Source organism: Coregonus clupeaformis, chromosome 26 (assembly GCF_020615455.1).
Source record: "Coregonus clupeaformis isolate EN_2021a chromosome 26, ASM2061545v1, whole genome shotgun sequence".
Taxonomy (NCBI): Eukaryota; Metazoa; Chordata; class Actinopteri; order Salmoniformes; family Salmonidae; genus Coregonus; species Coregonus clupeaformis.
The window spans coordinates 47,060,478-47,076,139 of NC_059217.1; the positions used below are offsets into that span (position 1 = coordinate 47,060,478).

Consider the following 15,662-nt stretch of genomic DNA (forward strand, 5'->3'; position numbering starts at 1 on the left):
ACACTGCTATCTAGAAATAGCCTAGGTCTTCTCCCTGACATGGCATTTACAAATAGCCTAGGTCTTCTCCCTGACATGGCATTTACAAATAGCTGTCACGGTTTCGGCCGAGGCTGCCTCTCTTCCTTGCTCGGGCAGGCTTCGGCGGTCGTCGTCTCCGGAGTACTAGCTGCCACCGTTGTATGTTTCGATGTTCGTTTGGTTTTGTCTTGATGTTGTACACCTGTTATCGTTTAGCGTTCATTATTGTCCTATAAGTTCTCGTTGTGTTTGTCATGTGTTGTGTGTGATTGAACTTGCTGTCGTGTATGTCTGTGCTTCGTTCTCTCCTCTGTGTTGGAGAGGTTCTCGCACGTGTTTGTGCGTTATTGTTATTTTGTTTGATTTTTCGCCTGTGTGCGTAATCGCTCGTATTCCAAGCTCTTTTGACTCGTTTTGAGTTTTGGTTCACTAAAGTCTATTGGACTAAGTTCCTGCGTCCTGCGCTTGATTCCTGCACCACACCTTCACAGCACACCTTCTGACAATAGCCTAGGTCTTCTCCCTGCCGTGGCATTTACAAATAGCCTAGGTCTTCTCCCTGACATGGCATTTGCATGTATCATTTACATGAAATCATTTAGTTGGAAAATAGGAAAGAAAAATCAAACACTAAATCGCAGCTACTGTGTGACTGTGCTAATGTTATACAGATGCTCGCTGTGTGTGTGTGTGTGTGTGTGTTTGTGAGAGAGAGAGAGAAAGAGAGAAAGAGAGAGAGATAGAGAGAGAGAGCTGTGTGACTGTGCTAATGTTATACAGACACTCGCTGTGTGTTCCTGATGAATCAATCTTGGAAAATATCATTGCTCGTTGATCTATTCACCCAAAATATTAAGTAAACAATTATACTATTCCCCTTAGGGGAATGTAATCAAGTTAAATCAGTGTTGTTGTATGGGATAGAGATTTCATGGTGTGTGTGTGAATGTATGTGTGCATGTGTGTGTGTGTGTGTGCGTGTGCGTTTTGTTTGTGTGTGTGTGTGTGTGTGTGTGTGTGAGAGAGAGAGAGAGAGAGAGAGAGAGAGAGAGAGACAGAGACAGAGACAGAGACAGAGACAGAGACAGAGAGAGAGAGAGAGAGAGAGAGAGAGAGAGAGAGAGAGAGAGAGAGAGAGAGAGAGAGGGAGAGAGAGAGTGTTTGTGTGAGAGAGAGATTACATTGAATGAACTACAGGACAAAATACAAACCCTCCAACTACCGTGGGATATACGTCAACAGCAACCTTGGGAAAATCCTCTGCATTATCATTAACAGCAGGGGGGACACGTCTGGCACTGCAGGATTTGAGTCCCTGGCGGCGTAGTGTGTTACTGATGGTAGGCTTTGTTACTTTGGTCCCAGCTCTCTGCAGGTCATTCACTAGGTCCCCCCGTGTGGTTCTGGGATTTTTGCTCACTGTTCTTGTGATCATTTTGACCCCACGGGATGAGATCTTGCGTGGAGCCCCAGATCGAGGGAGATTATCAGTGGTCTTGTATGTCTTCCATTTCCTAATAATTGCTCCCACAGTTGATTTCTTCAAACCAAGCTGCTTACCTATTGCAGATTCAGTCTTCCCAGCCTGGTGCAGGTCTACAATTTTGTTTCTGGTGTCCTTTGACAGCTCTTTGGTCTTGGCCATAGTGGAGTTTGGAGTGTGACTGTTTGAGGTTGTGGACAGGTGTCTTTATACTGATAACAAGTTCAAACAGGTGCCATTAATACAGGTAACGAGTGGAGGACAGAGGAGCCTCTTAAAGAAGAAGTTACAGGTCTGTGAGAGCCAGAAATCTTGCTTGTTTGTAGGTGACCAAATACTTATTTTCCACCATAATTTGCAAATAAATTCATAAAAAATCCTACAATGTGATTTTCTGGAAAAAAAGTCCCAGGGCCCCTCAGGGCTAGGCCACTCCAGGACCTTAATGTGCTTCTTCTTGAGCCACTCCTTTGTTGCCTTGGCCGTGTGTTTTGGGTCATTGTAATGCTGGAATACCCATCCACGACCCATTTTCAATGCCCTGGCTGAGGGAAGGAGGTTCTCACCCAAGATTTGACGGTACATGGCCCCGTCCATCGTCCCTTTGATGCGGTGAAGTTGTCCTTTCCCCTTAGCAGAAAAACACCCTCAAAGCATAATGTTTCCCACCTAAATGTTTGACGGTGGGGATGGTGTTCTTGGGGTCATAGGCAGCATTCCTCCTCCTCCAAACACAGCGAGTTGATTTGATGCCAAAGAGCTCGATTTTGGTCTCATCTGACCACAACACTTTCACCCAGTTCTCCTCTGAATCATTCAGATGTTCATTGGCAAACTTCAGACGGGCCTGTATATGTGCTTTCTTGAGCAGGGGGGACCTTGCGGGCGCTGCAGGATTTCAGTCCTTTACGGCGTAGTGTGTTACCAATTGTTTTCTTGGTAACTATGGTCCCAGCTGCCTTGAGATCCTTGACAAGATCCTCCCGTGTAGTTCTGGGCTGATTCCTTATTGTTCTCATGATCATTGCAAATCCACGAGGTGAGATCTTGCATGGAGCCCCAGGCCGAGGGAGATTGACAGTTCTTTTGTGTTTCTTCCATTTGCGAATAATCGCACCAACTGTTGTCACCTTCTCACCAAGCTGCTTGGCGATGGTCTTGTAGCTCATTCCAGCCTTGTGTAGGTCTACAATCTTGTCCCTGACATCCTTGGAGAGCTCTTTGGTCTTGGCCATGGTGGAGAGTTTGGAATCTGATTGATTGATTGCTTCTGTGGACAGGTGTTTTTTATACAGGTAACAAGCTGAGATTAGGAGCACTCCCTTTAAGAGTGTGCTCCTAATCTTAGCTCGTTACCTGTATAAAAGACACCTGGGATCCAGAAATCTTTCTGATTGAGAGGGGGTCAAATACTTATTTCCCTCATTAAAAATGCAAATAAATGTATAACATTTTTTACATGCGTTTTTCTGGATTTTGTTGTTGTTATTCTGTCTCTCACTGTTCAAATAAACCTACCATTAAAATTATAGACTGATCATGTCTTTGTAAGTGGGCAAATGTACAAAATCAGCAGGGGATCAAATACCATTTTCCCTCACTGTATATACATGGGGTACCAGTACCGAGTCTATGTGCAAGGGTAGGAGGTACAGTGGCTTGCGAAAGTATTCACCCCCCTTGGCATTTTTCCTATTTTGTTGCCTTACAACCTGGAATTAAAAATGTTTTTTTGGGGGGGGTTGTATCATTTGATTTACACAACATGCCTACCACTTTGAAGATGCAAAATATTTTTTCTTGTGAAACAAACAAGAAATAAGACAAAAAAAAACAGAAAACTTGAGCGTGCATAACTATTCAATTACAGCTGCTAGTCTCTTGGGGTATGTCTCTATAAGCTTGGCACATCTAGCCACTGGGATTTATGCCCATTCTTCAAGGCAAAACTGCTCCAGCTCCTTCAAGTTGGATGGGTTCCGCTGGTGTACAGCAATCTTTAAGTCATACCACAGATTCTCAATTCGAATGTGGTCTGGGCTTTGACTAGGCGATTCCAAGACATTTAAATGGTTCCCCGTAAACCACTTGAGTGTTGCTTTAGCAGTATGCTTAGGGTCATTGTCCTGCTGGAAGGTGAACCTCCGTCCCAGTCTCAAATCTCTGGAAGGCTGAAACAGGTTTCCCTCAAGAATTTCCCTGAATTTAGTGCCATCCATCATTCCTTAAATTTTGACCAGTCTCCCAGTCCCTGCCAATGAAAAACATCCCCACAGCATGTTGCTGCTACCACCATACTTCACTGTGGGGATGGTGCTCTCGGGGTGATGAGAGGTGTTAGGTTTGCGCATGACATAGCGTTTTCCTTGATGGCCAAAAAGCTCAATTTTAGTCTCATCTGACCAGAGTACCTTCTTCCATATGTTTGGGGAGTCTCCCACATAGCTAACACCAAAAGTGTTTCCTTATTTTTAATATAAGCAATGGTTTTTTTCTGGCCACTCTTCCGTAAAGCCCAGCTCTGTGGAATGTAGGGCTTAAAGTGATCCTATGGACAGATACTCCAACTCCGCTGTGGAGCTTTGCAGCTCCTTCAGGGTTATCTTTGGTCTCTTTGTTGCCTCTCTGATTAATGCCCTCCTTGCCTGGTCTGTGAGTTTTGGTGGGCGGCCCTCTCTTGGCAGGTTTGTTGTGGTGCCATATTCTGTCAATTTTTCACCCAACTGTATTGGGTGAAATACCACAGTGTACCATCACAGCAGCAATATCTGTGACCTGTTGCCACAAGAAAAGGGCATCCAGTGAAGAACAAACACCATCGTAAATACAACCCATATTTATGTTGATTTATTTTCCCTTTTGTACTTTAACTATTTGCACATTATTACAACACTGTATATAGACATATAGTTTTTTACAATCACTTTGGCACTAATTTCAGAACCTTGACGTCATTTTTCAAAACTCTATACACAAAACTCACAACCAATGATCAATATGCACATTTATCAAAACTCAATTGATACAACTGCTCAAAATGATAAGTAACTGTTGCATTACTCTTAATGCATAGTTGTATGGAAACAGACAAACAATATTCCATGTTTAGATCATGAAAGTTTCAAGATAACGAGATTCATTGTCACCAATTAGCGTGGAGCATGAACCAATTAGACTACATTATCTATGGATGTAATATTTCATCATCATTCTTTATCAGACACCGTTTCTATGGTCCCATGTACCACCTTTTCAGACTATTTACAGTATTGACAGTACTGCACTGTATGGATGCAGGCCCTTGTAATTGCTTGTCCAATTCTGCCAACTCGTTACTGATGAGTTCACATTGTGGAACGAGTATATAAAGAATTGATTGGGATCCACTTGCAACAACATAGCGATACGTACTGTAACATGGAGCCGGCAGGTGATCCAGGTCACAATAGAGGTCAAGCAGTGGTGGGAGGAAGACGAGGAAGACGTGTTGGTCAAAGGAATGGCAGGGGACAAGCACCCCTTCTGAGAGGTGGTCGTGGGCCTCGTTTGAGAGGTGTGGGGGAACGTGGTAGAGGACAAGGTCACGGACCAAGACAGCGGCAGCAACAGCAAAGAATGTCCAATGAAATCCAAGCAATAGTTGTAGACCATGTCATAAATCATGGCATGACAATGACTGAGGCGGCTACAATGATACAACCAAACCTCAGAAGGTCAACCGTGGCCTCAATAATCAGAACTTTCCGCAATGAGAACCGGTAAGTCGTCAGCATGCACTAAACATTATGCTACTCTCAATTGTCAAATGACTGCATACCAATGTGTATCACAGAGTAGGTGATGTGGCCAATTGTCTTCTTACTGTAATGTTCCCTGTATAATTGAGACTAGGCCAAATAGGGGAGGCAGAGGCAAAATTCTGACTGACCAACAAGAGCAGGCTGTGGTCGATTTGGTTCGGGCCAGAAATTATATTCGCCTTACAGAAATTTGCCAGCATTTCTTGGACAATGAAGACATGTTTAACAATGTGAAATCCATAACTTTGCCGACTATTGCATGCATGCTGAAAAGGCACCAGGTGTCTTTAAAACAACTATACCGTGTGCCTTTTGAAAGAAATGCAGACAGAGTGAAGCAAATGAGGACTGAGTATGTTCAGGTATGTTCAGTTTCAAGATGGCTGTTGTAATACAATTCCCTAATAATTCTACATTGTACAGTAATCAGTAAATCTCTTTCCAAAATGTATTTTTAGAGGGTGATGGAGCTGGATGCTGATGACAACCATCACAAATTCATATATTTGGATGAGGCAGGCTTTAACCTGGCCAAGACAAGGAGGAGAGGTCGGAATTTCGTTGGCCAGCGGGCAACCATCCAAGTACCTGGACAACGTGGGGCCAACGTTACCATGTGTGCGGCTATATCAGAAGATGGTGTGGTGGGACGCAGACCTCGTATTGGATCATATAATGGAGCTCTTCTTGTAACCTTCCTTGATGAGCTCGATCAGGTCTGTAGAGCTGATGGCGTGACCTATGTCATTGTGTGGGATAATGTCAGGTTCCACCCATGCTCATATGGTGCAAGCATGGTTTCAGGCCCATGCACAATTTACCACCCTGTATTTACCCCCATACTCTCTTTTCCTTAACCTGATTGAGGAATCTTTCTCCACATGGAGACGGAAGGTTTATGATAGGCGCCCTCATGAACAAGTCACTCTTCTCCAGGCCATGGATGACGCATGCAATGACATCACGGCAGACCAGTGTCAGGCCTGGATTCGCCATGCCCGAAGGTTTTTTCCAAGATGTTTGGCTAATGAAAACATCCTTTGTGATGTAGATGAGAACCTGTGGCCAAATCCACAAGACAGAGTTGATGAAAATGTAGAAGTACAGTAATCACTCCTATGTTTTGCTTTTTACAGCACAAGCAAGTTGAGGAACACTGCATTTGATGTTTTACAGTACTGTATTGTTTTTCATCTATATATTTCAGATTTTGTTCAACGATTCCACTGTGTTTGTAGTATTCTCTCTACTACTGCAGTACTTTTACAGGGATGTATTTACATGTAGTACCATAATAAAACATGTATCACCTATTTTGTACTACAATATTTAATGATTGTACGAACAATGACACAGTGAAACTATCGGTTGCTTGTGTGTGGGTGATCTAAATTAACGTTTCATTGGTATTTCATAATAACTTTGTTTTTTGAACCAATGATTGTGCATGTGCAAGATTTCTTTAAAGATATGAATGCACAATGTAATGTTTTGAACATTGGACAGCCTGTGTTACAAGTGATAACCGTTTTAAGTTTTGTGTCTAGAGTTTTGAAAAATGACGTCAAGGTTCCGAAATTACAGTTTTTTACAATCACTTTGGCACTAATTTCAGAACCTTGACGTCATTTTTGAAAACTCTAGACACAAAACTCACAACCAATTATCAAAATGCACATTTTTCAAAACCTAACACTTTTTTCAATTGCTTGGATACAATACACATTAAACTAAGATAATTTGTTCATTTAACAAAAATCACCTGTTCAATATGACACAACTTAACATCAAAGTACTACTATTTCAAAAGGCAATTCACACATTACATTTCAGATGAGTGTCTATTCATTTCATTACAATTATCCAACTATCAATTGATACAACTGCTCAAAATGATAAGTAACTGTTGCATTACTCTTAATGCATAGTTGTATGGAAAGAGACAAACAATATTCCATGTTTAGATCATGAAAGTTTCAAGATAACGAGATTCATTGTCACCAATTAGCGTGGAGCATGAACCAATTAGACTACATTATCTATGGATGTAATATTTCATCATCATTCTTTATCAGACACCGTTTCTATGGTCCCATGTACCACCTTTTCAGACTATTTACAGTATTGATAGTACTGCACTGTATGGATGAAGGCCCTTGTAATTGCTTGTCCAATTCTGCCAACTTGTTACTGATGATTGAGTTCACATTATGGAACGAGTATATAAAGAATTGATTGGGATCCACTTGCAACAATATAGCAATACGTACTGTAACATGGAGCCGGCAGGTGATCCAGGTCACAATAGAGGTCAAGCAGTGGTGGGAGGAAGACGAGGAAGACGTGTTGGTCAAAGGAATGGCAGGGGACAAGCACCCCTTCTGAGAGGTGGTCGTGGGCCTCGTTTGAGAGGTGTGGGGGAACGTGGTAGAGGACAAGGCCACGGACCAAGACAGCGGCAGCAACAGCAAAGAGTGTCCAATGAAATCCGAGCAAGCATGGTTTCAGGCCCATGCACAATATACCACCCAGTATTTACCCCCATACTCTCCTTTCCTTAACATGATTGAGGAATTTTTCTCCACATGGAGATGGAAGGTTTATGATAGGCACCCTCATGAACAAGTCACTTTTCTCCAGGCCATGGATGACACATGCAATGACATCACGGCAGACCAGTGTCAGGCCTGGATTCGCCATGCCCGAAGGTTTTTTCAAAGATGTTTGGCTAATGAAAACATCCATTGTGATGTAGATGAGAAACTGTGGCCAAATCCACAAAACAGAGTTGATGAAAATGTAGAAGTACAGTAATCACTCCTATTTTTTGCTTTTTACAGCACAAGCAAGTTGAGGAACACTGCATTTGATGTTTTACAGTGCTGTATCGTTTTTCATCAACATATTTCAGATTTTGTTCAATGATTCCACTGTGTCTGTAGTATTCTCTCTACTACAGCAGTACTTTTACAGGGATGTATTTACATGTAGTACTATAATGAAACATGTATCACCTATTTTGTACTACAATATTTAATGATTGTACGAACAATGACACAGTGAAACTATCGGTTGCTTGTGTGTGGGTGATCTAAATTAACGTTTCATTGGTATTTCACAATAAATTAGTTTTTTGAACCAATGATTGTGCAAGTGCAAGATTTCTTTAAGGATATGAATGCACAATGCAATGTTTTGAACATTGGACAGCCTGTGTTACAAGTGATGACCGTTTTGAGTTTTGTGTCTAGAGTTTTGAAAAAGGACGTCAAGGTTCTGAAATTAGTGCCAAAGTGATTGTAAAAAACTGTTATATGACATTTGAAATGTCTTTATTCTTTTGGAACTTCTGAGTGTAATGTTTACTGTTAATATTTATTGTTTATTTCACTTTTGTTTACTCTCTACTTCACTTGCTTTGGCAATGTTAACATACGTTTCCCATGCCAATAAAGCCCTTAAATTTAAATTTAAATTGAGAGAGAGAGAGAGAGAGAGTGTGTGTGTGTGTGTGTGTGTTTGTGTGTGTGTGTGTGTGTGTGTGTGTGTGTGAGTGAGTGAGAGAGAGTGTGTGTGTGTATATTATAAATGTCTTAAAAGGTCAACCTCTAACCCTGTCATCTATCTAGCTGCTACTAACCCATTCATCTATCTAGCTGCTACTAACCCTGTCATCTATCTAGCTGCTACTAACCCTGTCATCTATCTAGCTGCTACTAACCCTGTCATCTATCTAGCTGCTACTAACCCTGTCATCTATCTAGCTGCTACTAACCCTGTCATCTATCTAGCTGCTACTAACCCTGTCATCTATCTAGCTGCTACTAACCCTGTCATCTATCTAGCTGCTACTAACCCTGTCATCTATCTAGCTGCTCCTAACCCTGTCATCTATCTAGCTGCTCCTAACCCTGTCATCTATCTAGCTGCTACTAACCCTGTCATCTATCTAGCTGCTCCTAACCCTGTCATCTATCTAGCTGCTACTAACCCTGTCATCTACAGTGGGGAAAAAAAGTATTTAGTCAGCCACCAATTGTGCAAGTTCTCCCACTTAAAAAGATGAGAGAGGCCTGTAATTTTCATCATAGGTACACGTCAACTATGACAGACAAATTGAGGAAAAAACATCCAGAAAATCACATTGTAGGATTTTTTATGAATTTATTAGCAAATTATGGTGGAAAATAAGTATTTGGTCACCTACAAACAAGCAAGATTTCTGGCTCTCACAGACCTGTAACTTCTTCTTTAAGAGGATCCTCTGTCCTCCACTTGTTACCTGTATTAATGGCACCTGTTTAAACTTGTTATCAGTATAAAAGACACCTGTCCACAACCTCAAACAGTCACACTCCAAACTCCACTATGGCCAAGACGAAAGAGCTTTCAAAGGACACCAGAAACAAAATTGTAGACCTGCACCAGGCTGGGAAGACTGAATCTGCAATAGGTAAGCAGCTTCGTTTGAAGAAATCAACTGTGGGAGCAATTATTAGGAAATGGAAGACATACAAGACCACTGATAATCTCCCTCGATCTGGTGCTCCACGCAAGATCTCACCCCGTGGGGTCAAAATGATCACAAGAACGGTGAGCAAAAATCCCAGAACCACACGGGGGGACCTAGTGAATGACCTGCAGAGAGCTGGGACCAAAGTAACAAAGCCTACCATCAGTAACACACTACACCGCCAGGGACTCAAATCCTGCAGTGCACCCTGCTTAAGCCAGTACATGTCCAGGCCCGTCTGAAGTTTGCTAGAGTGCATTTGGATGATCCAGAAGAGGATTGGGAGAATGTCATATGGTCAGATGAAACCAAAATATAACTTTTTGGTAAAAACTCAACTTGTCGTGTTTGGAGGACAAAGAATGCTGAGTTGCATCCAAAGAACACCATACCTACTGTGAAGCATGGGGGTGGAAACATCATGCTTTGGGGCTGTTTCTCTGCAAAGGGACCAGGACGACTGATCCGTGTAAAGGAAAGAATGAATGGGGCCATGTATCGTGAGATTTTGAGTGAAAACCATTGAAGATGAAACGTGGCTGGGTCTTTCAGCATGACAATGATCCCAAACACACCGCCCGGGCAACGAAGGAGTGGCTTCGTAAGAAGCATTTCAAGGTCCTGGAGTGGCCTAGCCAGTCTCCAGATCTCAACCCCATAGAAAATCTTTGGAGGGAGTTGAAAGTCCGTGTTGCCCAGCGACAGCCCCAAAACATCACTGCTCTAGAGGAGATCTGCATGGAGGAATGGGCCAAAATACCAGCAACAGTGTGTGAAAACCTTGTGAAGACTTACAGAAAATGTTTGACCTGTGCCATTGCCAACAAAGGGTATATAACAAAGTATTGAGAAACTTTTGTTATTGACCAAATACTTATTTTCCACCATAATTTGCAAATAAATTCATTAACAATCCTACAATGTGTCACACCCTGGCTCTGGGACTCTATATGTTGAGCCAGGGTGTGTTCTTTCTGTTGTGTTTATTTCTATGTTGGCCAGAGTGACTCCCAATCAGAGGCAACGAGTGTCAGCTGTCGTTGGTTGTCTCTGATTGGGAGCCATATTTAAACTGTCTGTTTTCCCTTTGTGTTTGTGGGTTCTTGTTCCGTGTTGGTCATTGTTACCGTGGACTTCACGAGTCGTTTCTTGTTTTGTTTCTTGTTGTCTATTATCACTAAAGATAATAAAGTTTAAACATGTTCGTTCATCACGCTGCGCCTTGGTCTATTCCCTACGACGATCGTGACACAATGTGATTTTCTGGATTTTTTTTTCTCATTTTGTCTGTCATAGTTGACGTGTACCTATGATGAAAATTACAGGCCTCTCTCATCTTTTTAAGTGAGAGAACTTGCACAATTGGTGGCTGACTAAATACTTTTTTTCCCCACTGTATCTAGCTGCTACTAACCCTGTCATCTATCTTTTTTGGCAGAAATGCCTTCTGGAATATGTGAACTTTCATGTGACTTAATACCAAACTTGTATGCCATCTGTAAATATGAATACAATTGTTAAATTATGGCCTAGTTGGTTTAGCCACAGAAAAAGACAGCAACCTTCCCGCTAGCCATGATTGGCTGAGATAATGAGTGGTCTGGACATGCCTAGAGATGAGTTCGGATTTGTTTGCCATGTAGCACGCTTCTGTCTATTTGAGCTGGTCAGTATGTGTAGGTAATCCTTTCTAACGTGGCTTTTTTAAAAAGATATCACGTAGTAGAACTAGATAAGTGTTGCTCTCCACTTTCTGGAGAACCGAGTTTTGAAATCAGTGGAATTAGAGTATGATAGCTAAGGAGATGGAACAAATTCTGGTGTTTGATTGCAAATATGCAGACGGAGTCTAAAAGAGAACACACAGAAGGCTGTTGTATAAAACACCTGTCTCCGGATTACATCTTCAAACCAAGGGCAACCATGGCATCCGTGACAGAGAGGGAGAAGCATCCATCCATGTATCCGTATATGTATCCGGGTAAGATAGTCTAGCTAGCTACATTTTCAGATATTACAAGTTTCTAATTTTGTCAGAAAGTTGTTTTGGCACTCCAGATTAAATTTACGAACACACCCGTAGTATAAACCAGCCGTTAGTCTTGAAATCTTTGGTTGTTTAGCACATGGCCTCACACGTGAATCCTTAAAGAGATGGGTGGGGCTAAGGCTTAAGAGGGTGTGAACGATGCTGAATGGGTGTAGACAAAGAAGAGCTCTCCAGTAGGTATACCAAAACATTCAAGGGCCATTTTCTCAAAAGTGGGTTTACAAGTTAATTAACTTTCAAATCAGAATTACTTTCCCATTGTTCCTCAACTGTAGTGTATGATATACCATTTTCTAGCTCTGAGTCTCTACTTTTATCCAATATAAAAAAAAACACTGTTTCAAATTTTGCTACATAAGACAGAATCGAGCCGGTCGGTCACATATGTACTCTGTATGTAAAGTATGAAAATAGTCAGAGACGTACACACAAACATGCACGCAAGCACAAACACACACGTACGTATGCACACACAAACACACTCACGGACGCACGCACATACACACAAACGCAATGTCATGACACAATGTCTACGCTGTGGAATATCCTTCCCTGGATGTCAGAAGCACAAAGTTTAAAGACATGGTATCAGGGAGTGGTGTTTAAATACTAGATATGGTATCAGGGAATGGTGGTTAAAGACTAGATATGGTATCAGGGAATGGTGTTTAAAGACTAGATATGGTATCAGGGAATGGTGGTTAAAGACTAGATATGGTTTCAGGGAATGGTGTTTAAAGACATGTTATCAGGGAATGGTGTTTAAAGACATGTTATCAGGGAGTTATCAACCAACCCAGACAGAGACAGTTACCAACCAACCCAGACAGAGGGAAAAGAAGAAACAGAGAGTGACTCACAGGAAGGACTTGGCATCCAGGCCTCTGTTTTTCAATTGGCCCATCATGTGGTCCCAGGAGCCAGGGTTTCCTCCTCCTCCTCCTCCTCCTCCTCCTCCTCCTCCTCCTCCTCCCCTGTATCGTGAGGCGCCTGCCACTGCCGGACTCCCTCGCGCCCCCCTGGGGCCTCCACGAGTGACTCCACCTCCTAACCCTCCTCCTACCCCACCTCCCCCACTGCCCCCGCCTCCCCCAGGCTGGCCGGGCCCCGGCGGGGCCACCTGATGTAGCTGGCCCAGGCTCTGTGAGGAGGTGGGTGGGAGGTGGGTGAGGCTCGGGGCAGGTGGGTGGATGAGAGGCTGCTGGAGGCTCTGCTGGCGCTGCAGGGTGCGTGGCCGGGCCAGCGGCCCAGCGGAGGGGAGGGTATCCAGGGTGGAGGCAGAGGACAGAGGCCCTGCTGAGTCTCCGAAGCTGGGAGGGTAGAGCAGCAGGGAGGGGAGGAGGAGGGAGCGGCAGATGTTAGGGCGGTGGAGGAGGAGAGGGGAGGAGTGAGGTGAGGGAGGAGGGGAAGCGGTGAAAGAAGGAGGAGGGAGGGACAGTAGAGTTTGGAGAGAGAGGACATGAGAGGTTTGAGGGGACAGAGAGACAGACAAGAGTGGAGGAGAGGGAAGGAATCATGTGAGGGGAAGATGTAAGGCGGTACAGGAGAGAAGGGAGAAACCGGTGTTGATGGAGGAGGGTGGGCGGGGGAGAAATGGAAGGAGTGAGAGGCGGTGGGAGTGGTGTTGCGGGGAGGAGGCGGGGAGAGGAGGAGGAGGAGAGAGAGAGAGAGAGAGAGAGAGCAGGTTGAGGCAGCACCAATAGTAGCAGTAGAAGGGCCAGCCAGAGTGATGCTCGGCAGTGTGAACCTCCTTTCGTCCCTAGAAAACCTGCGCCCCGCGGTCTGTGGCGGCAGCAGGTGTGTGTGTGTGTGTGTGTAACAGTGTGTGTCTGGGCATGGGCATGGTCCGAGTCGGCATTGGTCGGATCTGAAAGGTCCGTATGGGCGTCTGTTCAGCGTTGAGGCGGGTGTGTCGGGGTGTGTGTGTGGCGTCCCAACGTGGCGGACGCTGCTGGCTCTTCGAGGGCGAAGGCTTTATGGTTTGTTCCTCTCTCCCACAGCACTATATCATCCTCTCTTCCTTCTCTTTTCTCCGTCTAAATCTATTTCCTCATTAAAATACATGCTCCGCCCCTAGAGACGCCCTCTCTCCCTCTCTTCTCAGTCCTCTCCTGTCTTCCTCTCCTTTATCTTCTAATGTCTTCTATCTTTCTTATTCTGTTTTCAAGTCGTTCCCCTGCTTTACTAGCAGTACCTCTATATCAGATCAAGATAGTCCCTGCTTGTTTTAGTTCAGTTATCTATAAAACGCAGCATATTACTAGGAGATGTTAGTTTAATTTTTCTAGCTCAGTATCCCACAAAGTTCCTTAAAAGTGTTTCACAACTCTCTAAATGTATCTTCTTTCTCCCTTCACTGACAGAGTGGAATCCAGGCTATCTGAACTGGGTCAACACTGTGCTCCTCACATTACCAGGCACTCTACAGCTTGCTTTATGTAAGACTGTATACGGGTCTCTTTCAGACTGCTTTTTAAATCGTCTGGTATTGAACTTGTCAAAAGGGTAAAGGAAAGTCAAAAGGGGAAATGAAATAGTTGAAGAGGCCACTTGGAGGAAGATGGAGGCTTTATATAAAGAGAGAGAACGACAGGAGGCAGAAAGATGGGACCGATAAGGAAGAGAGAGAAATCGAGGGAGAGAGGGAAGGATGGAGGGAGGGAGGAAGAGAGAGAGAGAGAGAGAGAGAGAGAGAGAGAGAGAGAGAGAGAAAATGGAGTGAGGGACACCAACACAAGAGACACCAACACAAGAGAGACCAACACAAGAGACACCGCCACAAGAGACACCGACACAAGAGACACCGACACAAGAGACACCGACACAAGAGACACCAACACAAGAGACACCAACACAAGAGACACCAACACAAGAGACACCGACACAAGAGACACCAACACAAGAGACACCGACACAAGAGACACCGACACAAGAGACACTGACACAAGAGACACCAACACAAGAGACACCACCACAAGAGACACCAACACAAGAGACACCAACACAAGAGACACAGACACTTATAGCATCATGGAAATAGAATCCAATTATAGACAGGGGGCAAAGAGAGAAAGATGAGAGGAGATGAGAGGAGTGAAAGATGGGAGGAGGTTGTGAAGGAGTGAACGTGTTGCGGAGAGAGAGAGAAATCACTGACAGCAGGAGATGTGAAAAAGACTTGAGATGCGAAACGAAAGAGGGTGGAGAAGCTAAATTAACCGTCTCGTTTTCTGACACGTTGTGATTAGGCTCTAAAACACGTCATTCAGACAGCGAGCACCAGTGCCGCGTCGAAGACACACACATCATGTGAAACTCAAACTGCTGTTCTCCATCACAGTCTGTTTACAAAGTCTCGAGTTAGAAGTTAGAAGATCTCGATCCTTCAGACTGTTAGTTGAACGAGAAACGTACACAAAAATACTTATTAGAGAGAAGCTGTTTGTGAGTATGTAACAGACTGTGAGTGTGTCAATGTGACGATCCCGGCTGTCTGAGTCGGGTCCTGTCTGGTGACTAGTGTTCCTGCTCGTATTCTCCAGTTTCCCGAGGGTTCGGGAACGCTCCGGGGAGCGCTCTGGTTTTCCGCACCTGCATCCCATCAGCAATCTGCACACCTGGTCCTGATCATCACCCTTCTTAGGCTCTGGCCCAACATCCAGTTCCTGCCGGATCGTTAGCCATGAACAGTATGTTGTCAGCGTATCAGTCTCTGAGCCAGTAGTGTTAGTTTTGTTGTTTTGCACCTTTTTGACTTGCTGTGTACTGACCTCCGTTTTGTTCTGTCTGCAGTCT

General features: G+C 43.9%; 1 protein-coding gene across 1 annotated transcript in view; it reads right to left on the reverse strand.

Moving 5' to 3' along the window:
* The window catches only part of LOC121540759 (synaptotagmin-7-like), a 105,406-nt gene extending 92,608 nt beyond the window's left edge, over nt 1-12,798 (reverse strand). Inside the window, exon 1 of the mRNA XM_041849830.1 lies at nt 12,728-12,798. Coding sequence (XP_041705764.1) covers nt 12,728-12,774 — 47 coding nt within the window. The 5' untranslated portion in view covers nt 12,775-12,798. The remainder of the gene's footprint in view (nt 1-12,727) is intronic.
* Nucleotides 12,799-15,662: the final 2,864 nt, after the last annotated feature.